General features: G+C 39.6%; 1 protein-coding gene across 1 annotated transcript; it reads right to left on the bottom strand.

Annotated features, from left to right (window-relative positions):
- Positions 1-250: 250 nt before the first annotated feature.
- On the bottom strand, positions 251-2,165 carry LOC128228909 (uncharacterized). Its single transcript, XM_052940453.1, has 2 exons — positions 2,112-2,165; positions 251-1,408 (listed from the first exon to the last, which is right to left on the bottom strand). Exons 1-2 carry the CDS (start codon positions 2,112-2,114, stop codon positions 404-406), a joined length of 1,008 nt encoding a protein of 335 aa, XP_052796413.1. The 5' UTR covers positions 2,115-2,165; the 3' UTR covers positions 251-403.
- Positions 2,166-8,489: the final 6,324 nt, after the last annotated feature.

The raw sequence follows: 8,489 nt of genomic DNA, 5'->3' as shown, positions 1-8,489 counted from the left end.
TTACATAAATATTAGTGCACTGTTTATCTATAATCCGTGAAGGACATTGTTCAGGTAGACTATGGATGCTGATCTTTTGTTTTAGATGATGCGTATCGAGTTTCTCAAACATGTTTGGAGACAATTCATTAAGTGCCTTATCTTAAAGCTATATCTTAAATCTTAGAGATTTCTTAAACGTATCATAAATGTGTAATACATGATAATATGGCTCTCTCTTTTCTTGTGGCGTTCAGAAGTAGTGAAAACCTGATTTTTCCAACGGTTTTATTTCAGCGTATAACTTACGTGAAAGGTGATCAACAAATCTCTATCGATTGAAAAAAACAGTTCAATGCAACTAGAATACGAACAATGCAAACATTTGATCACCATGGTACAAAGCAATGGTCAATAAGCACGGCTATTTACAGAGGGCGGCGAGAATCCTTCGAGGCGGTGTAAAAGATCGACGGCCGTGTAGGACCTGTCTATTGTCAACCATAACCACGTCACCTTTCTGCCATTTGAAGTCGATCGCTAATTCTTCAAACACGTTGTTAAGTGTTTCCATAGAGTCTTCTGGCATCGGTGTCCCGTCAGGAAACGTCACGGCTTTCTTCCGGTCGTTTCTGCTGTCGCTCCACCCGAGGTAAGCTGCAATAATAGAATTGAACCAGGTTTTGATTCCAGTGCGAGGGTCTACTCTCACAGCCGGAAGTACGGCGGTGCTTGTGCGGAGGCAGCCATTTGGGAGCCACTCGAAGACTGTGCCCTGCTCGTGGCATTTGTCCTCGACCTCCTTCCTGTCGGTAGTCTGGTATGTTGACTGCCAACCGCGGCCAATAGGGGAAGTAGGATCATCTCCATCAGGCAGAACCCGATGGTAGACAACGCCTTTCTCCTCAAGTGCTTCGACAAATAATTTGTCTCTTTTGCACATCTCGTTATAAACCTGATTAGATATCACGAGCGGCGTTTGTCCGCCCGTACTAGGTTCCGTGTCGCAGTAAAAGAACAGAGCGGATGGGAATGTAGGCACTTGAGCCATTTCGTGATGAAAAGGAATCAGCTGATCCGGTGGCGCCTCGTTCGCTGTGAACACATTTCCGGTGACAACCCTCCTCGGCGCCGCGCCGCCAACGTATGGAAGTGGTTCGTAATCGAACGATTTCACGAAAGCGTCGAAATCTTCGGCCGTATTTAATGAGTAGTCCCTAAAGAGAATTGCGCCGAAATTTAGAAGCAGCTCCTGAAGACTATCGCGGTTTGTGGCTACCCACTGCAGCGTACTGATCGTCGACGCGCATGTGCCGTCCTTGGGTCGCAGAACTAGGGGGAACGGGCGGTCGCAAAACGTTTTCTGTTCTGGAGCGTCCAGGACCATAGCCTCAGCATTGAGGTCTGTCGGAAGTTCGGCTAAGACTTTCTGTATAATGGAAAATCCTTTGATAAGTGTACTAAATATGTTAATGATGTAATGTAAAAACTATCTCGAAAATTCATTGAAAACGTTATAAAATTGATCGCTTAGCAACATCGCTGATATGGATTACTTTCTTTCTATTTACCTGAGTTTCATAAACTATAAGATAACTCGGTGTCTCAATAAATAGTGTGGTTTCCAGGAATAATTATATATAATGCTATATATAATTCCTCTCGTGGACCAACAAGTCATGTCTCTTGTTTTTTTACTATTAAGTGGAGGAGGGAGTTGTGCGGTAGTTAACAATATCTTTCCTAAAATAAAGATTCATCTTGATGTTGTATTTGTTTTGTTCTGTTTTAGATACCAAATGCATCAAGTGGTGAATGAGTTGTATATGTTTGCGACGTTGTTCAAATGGTTCAATATTTTCCCGTTTACCTATCTATTTTATATTTTATGTCAACCCGTATACCCACGAGACATTCAGTGTACTATGTCGATGTCTTTTTAAGTAATAAAAATGAATGTTTAAACTTAAAAATAATCTAATACAATAATGAAGAAGAATTTGTAACCTAACCTTTTCGGGCTTAATTTCGCCTTAACTAATGCCGAAATATTTTGCAATGCAACTGTCTTAAATCACAACATTGCTAAAAGTGCACATCATTACACATTCTCAAAAGTCTGAAAAGCTTACCATTGTATGTATATATAAATACTATCCAAAGAAATCTACCATGTGAAATTTAAGATATCAATAAATTTAGTTGAAGCAGCTGCTTTATAAATATATATCTATCCGTTATCTAAATTCACCGTGTGCAAAATCATTGGCCAATGGCTGAGGGAGTCCTTTCTGTTCTAGAACAAGTATTTAAAGTGACACTCGTATTTAAAATCAGTACATTCTACACATAATAACAAACATATATTTTGAATAATAAACCTTTGAGTACTTACTATATAGTGCCTTTCTGGAAAATATTAATTATAGATAACAATATCGTAAACGTGTATTTAATAGCTGAAAACGCACAAATAGTAAATGACTGGTGAGTGCTAAAAGAGTATCAGTAATCAACTATGGTCTCATAAGGTACAAACACCGTGCTTTCTGCACCTTTCTTCCAAATTAAACACCGCATAATTCATAAGAACCACTATTTTCCATATTTATTTATCCTTTTCGGTAAATCAAAACAATTGATCAATTGTGCTACATCTTATTTGGGAGTGCATCTTTAAAGGTATTTTGTTCGTCAAGGCTGTTTTATATACCGCATTATTCCGGTTTTGCGATATCATGTTGGACGATATAATATCACGATATTTAAAATACAGGTATTTGACAGGCAACACATATAGAAAAACTATTAATTTCGTTAATCTTTTCTGTAAATTATTACTGAAAACGATAATTATTATCAAACACATTGTTGTAGAGACGACAGTAAACGTTTTATTAGCAATTACATTCGGCCCCATTTAGGCTTGCTGTTTTCCACGATACTGTCAGAATCAAAAAAGTTAAACAAAGGACATATTGTTTTCACTTCGATATGCGGACTTATAATGTCAAAATTTAGCAATTTCAAATGATACAAATCGGTGTAATAAAAAACGATTTTTTGCTTATAGAGTGTAAGTCTCGGAATTGATGTCATATTAATTGAAAATGTATGTTTATACAACGTTTCCGAGTTGTTAAACTACAGTCACACCGACGCCGGACACAACACGGTAAACCCCGGAATAGCACGGAACACCCCGGATCAAGAGATATTTTGATCCTAGGTGATTCTGGGTGAAATTATCTTGACGGTCTCTCGGACCCAACACGCACCACAACGGATGAACACGGAGCAAACACGAAGCCAGCACGGATAATCACGATGCCACCAAGGCGGCGCCACGGACCTTCCCGGATTGACTCGGGCTAACACGGTGTCAACACGGATGGCACTGTACCATCCCGCGACCGTCCTGGATCAGCATTCGTGCTTGGTCAGTCGGGCAAAACCATGTATGGTCCGAGTCGCTCCGGAGTGATCCGTGTCCAACACGACATGTCAGATAGCCCAGGATCAACACGGTGCCACTACGGACCTCCCCGGAGCCAACACGGTCGCTACATGGACTGACCACGGCCATTTAAAACGTTTAGAATTGCCGGGGTGGTGTCCCGGACCATGACGGACCATCCCGGATAATACAATTGCAGGATAAGCCCGGACCCAACGCGAATCCAACACGGATTTGACCCCTGCTCGGCCAAATTTCAGGCCGAGACACTCCGGGACGTCGGTGTGACCCGGGCTTTGTAAGACATAGCCAAATTATCCGACACGTTATGGACGCAACTTGGCCGTTAAGGGATATAATTACATAAGTGCAACGTGTCTGAGTTGTGCGTTGTAAGCAAAACTTATCCGACGGGATATGGGATCAACTGGTCCAGTAGCGTATATATGATTCAGCAACGCTTCTGGGTAGTGTCCAGTGTATTTAATTCATTTAAGTTAAGGACTTTTTTGCGTTAAAAATGTGTTTGGCAATATGATTTTATAAACACAACAACAGTTAATGTCGTATGTTAATTAATTTGTTTTAAATAACATTATTATTTGAGTGAATACTGTTATAGGTAAACAATGTATTAGTTGAATGTTTTTAACAGTAAACAATTATATATTCTGCCAGCGGTTATTCCATAAGTAACTAGTCTGATTAGCATGTTTTGCGTAATCGCCCGTTTAAGTCGGTGACATATGTTATCAAAGACTGCTCTCGATCGTTCGAGATGTATGAGATATCAACCTGTACAAACCAGCACGCGGACAAGTGTAAAGTATAAGGAGATACTATTAATAGTTATGGAACGTAAACAGTCTCCTTAAAGCTGAACAAAGGTTTGGGCAGGGAGATAATTGCCAAAGTTAAGGAGGGTAGAGGAGAGTGAAGGAGAGTGAAGGAGAGTTGTTTGTACGGTCAACTCCGATATCCGCGGAGATAGCTGGGCCTGTGTCTAGCTCAGATAAACGAATATGGAGCGCCATGTCCTGTTCTTGTCCATCATCAAATACGAATTTTCAAGATATGCAAATCACATGTTTTATCAATTTTATGACACTGGACGAATTTTGAACGGCAATGCATCAATACTTTGATATGGATTATTGCTAGTTTATGTTCATTCAGGAAACGTTTGTATAGTTAAAAGTATCGCTGATCATAACGAATATAATATACGTACGTATATGCATTGTTAATCTCAGCGAAAACATCAACTGTGCAATGTATACGGTTCGCGACCGAAGAAGATGCCATTGTACAATATCAATAAAATCTAAAATCGTATTTATTCTTTTCTTTAAGTCACAGAGACATTTCCGAACATATGTTTAATGTACATGTATTGATATCGTAAGAACTTTATTCAGTGCGGACTAATATTTTTTATTATTATTTTTATATTGTTTTCAGGGGCGGTCCAGGATTCGACGTTAGAGGGGGACGTAATTTACGGGCATGAACTTTAGACTTGTGCCCTTTTCTCACAACCGAAATTTATCTTGTTTAATGTGTTGGCACGGGGATTTTGGGGTACTCCCCCCATAAAAATGTTAAGACTTTCTTGTTCTTGTGTTGTATTACTTTTCCTCTCATTTATTGAATTAAAAGTAAACATGGACATTTTTGATCAGCTTTGGGTTTTTATTATTATCTCAGTTAAGATTGATATTGCTCATACTTCATCAATGTTTACCATCCAAGCCAATAATTTAAAGAACAATCTACATGTAGTGGAAATCACATTTCTTCCCTGAAATGTCAATGGATCACAGTGACTACAAGATGTTCCATGCAAAATTTATAAAACCAGTTTTCTCTCCATCAAACTATCAACGATGTCACGAAAATCCTGACTTAAAATAATATCTGCCTTTTTAAAATTGTAATCTTTAAAGGGATATCGTCATAAGTTAAGAGTTTTTGCTTTGCAGGGTATTAAAATACTTGATTGTGGATGAGTTATGCTTAAAATAAACGTTTTGTTCACATATTAGAGAGGTTGCCAACCACGACGTGTACGAGTACTTGTATATGTAACAACACGCTTATGTACAAGCTGCATTGCAGCTTAAAGGCCTAGTTTAAGGAAGTTTGGCATGATAATCCCCTGCTGTGCATCTCCTGCTAATTGCACTAGTGTCACAATAGAGGCCAATTTCCTGTGTATTTGTTTATTGAATCAGTGCCATTTATGATCCATTTTTATAATAAAACCTCAGAAACTGCACAGCAGGATACTCAGATCGGAGATCTCCTAAGAGGGATCTAGGCAAAGAGGTTAAAATCAATACACAGAGGTTGTGTAATGTACACAGACTGGGGGTCACTTGTAGAAGGCTTAAACTAGGCATTTAACATTGTTAACGACCTTTAATTTGTACACTCGCAGACAATCGCAAAAAGCACTCGTTCCAAACCTGTAAAATTTACACATAAGTGGATGACGTAGTGCACACAAAGTAGCAAACAATATGCACGTACCCATACACTAATTATCTATGTAGTATTATCCTTATTATTATACAGTCTGCGTAAAGATGATTGCGACAAACCGGAGTAACAGGACAAAACCCACTTTTCCGACATGGTGACCACATACCAAACTCACATCCATCAAGACCGGGAACTGGACCCGGGTCGCCTACACGAGAAGCGAGCACGCTAACTACTGCGCTTTCCGGACAACAAGACTATTATAATGTGACCTGGAGCCAGGTCGCCTAGACGAAAGCGAGCACGCTAACTACTGCGCTAACCGGACAACAAGACTATACTTATGTGCCTGGACCCGGGTCGCCTAGACGAAAGCGAGCACGCTAACTACTGCGCTTTCCGGACAACAAGACTATTATAATGTGACCTGGAGCCAGGTCGCCTAGACGAAAGCGAGCACGCTAACTACTGCGCTAACCGGACAACAAGACTATACTTATGTGCCTGGACCCGGGTCGCCTAGACGAAAGCGAGCACGCTAACTACTGCGCTAGCCGGACAACAAGACTATTATTATGTGACCGGGACCCGGGTCGTCTACACGAGAAGCGAGCACGCTAACTACTGCTCTAACCGGACAACAAGACTATACTTATATGCCTGGACCCGGGTCGCCTACACGAGAAGCGAGCACGCTAACTACTGCGCTAGCCGGACAACAAGACTATTATTATGTGACCTGGACCCGTGTCGCCTACACGAGAAGCGAGCACGCTAACTACTGTGCTAACCGGAAAACAAGACTATTATTATGTGACCTGGACCCGTGTCGCCTACACGAGAAGCGAGCACGCTAACTACTGCGCTAACCGGACAACAAGACTAGTACTATGTATATATTTAGATAATGTTATGCATCTCATTTTCGAACAGAGATTAAAAAAACTTTTTCATTGAATTGTAACATTTAAGACATCTACACATCGTAGACGAAACATAATGATTACAAATATACAGGTCGTATACTCTGAGTTAAATCATACCCGCAATCAGAAATCTATCGTTGGTTGAGTTTCAAGGCCAAACACTTCGTCATATAAATAATTCGTCTGTAAAAAAAATCATACTTTTACCACTAACATCGCTTTAAAATTATTGAGATAAATTATTTAAACAGAATTTCATTCGCATTCGTTCAAGCGTTAAATGTGGATAATTATGTACTATAAATTCTAAACAGAGGGGCGTTTTGTCACGTCGTTGAACTTAATTCTCATGAAACACACAATTTATTAAATACATATTATCTAGAACAAAAACCAGAACATAATAAAGTCAACATCTCCTGGATATAATCACTTTGTCAGTGTTATCGGAAATCACTTACATAGGCGGATCCAGGGGGGGGGGGGCGGACCCGGCGCGCGCCCCCCTAAAATTTTCCAAATATATGTATAAATTATTAATATCGTTCCATCATTGTAGATAGCTTTTAAGGTTATGATTTGCTCCACACAAAAAAAATAGATCTCGATTTACCGTGGTTGTATCGAACATCTATTTGGCCACATTGGACTCTTACGAAACATAATTGGTCCGAGACGTTGTGGAACGCTCTTATCGATTAAATTATCTATTATGACGAGTTCAGTAGAATGTGTTAGCGTTTGGCTATCATCCGTTTTTACGGCTATACGCAGGAAGTAAAACGCCGTTCAATCGGACACATGCGTAGTTTTGTAGTGAATATCGGACGGCTGAAATACATGCGGGGAATATCGGACACAACAGTTATTTTAATGTTCTGGTTTTATTCGACATTGTGTTGAATGTATTAACCCTGAGAAGTCAGTGAAACAGACGTTTGCTCGTCTGTTTCACTTTTCGGATCGTTCGTCATAATGACTAAACACAATGTACAGAATAGCACCCAGCAGACTACGTTCTGTGCAAACATTTTTTTTTATTTGTCTTCACATTTCTATGACTTTAGAAGTATTTTAAAGTTTATTACTATAAGCGACTGGCTTATGCTAAACAAATCTGTTCGAAAGATTGATATGGCGGGAGTGTCAAACAGCTTTGAATCATATCAGACGCCGAGTAGCTTGTCATCTTATATGGATCCAAGCTGTTTCCATATTAATTATATCATCAGCCGGAAAGTAGTTAATATTTCACCTTCTCTGAATATATTCGCAGAAGTCAGTATAAAGCGACTTAAAACAATAAACTAGAAATGAATGGCAGTAAATTTAGAATAAGATCAGACGCTGCTTTGGATGTACGGCATATGATCTGACTCTGCACTGTTAACAACTCAAAATAACCACAGATCAGACGACACGTAACGTAGAATACTTAATCGGACAAAAACATTGTCCTATTGTAGTACAATGCTAACATCATCATCATCATCATCATCCTCATTAATCGCCAAGTAAGATATCAATTTTACCGAGCGCAAAAGTCAGAGGTGTCTTTAGATCATAAGACATAAATAAAAGTCTCCACGACAGTTCATGCAAATCTATGTGGATTGCTTGAATTAATGCATTAAATGAGGAGA

The sequence above is a fragment of the Mya arenaria genome, chromosome 3, assembly GCF_026914265.1.
Source record: "Mya arenaria isolate MELC-2E11 chromosome 3, ASM2691426v1".
NCBI classification, from domain to species: domain Eukaryota; kingdom Metazoa; phylum Mollusca; class Bivalvia; order Myida; family Myidae; genus Mya; species Mya arenaria.
Note: the sequence above shows the minus strand (reverse complement) of the source record. Positions and strands in the feature narration are given on the sequence as shown.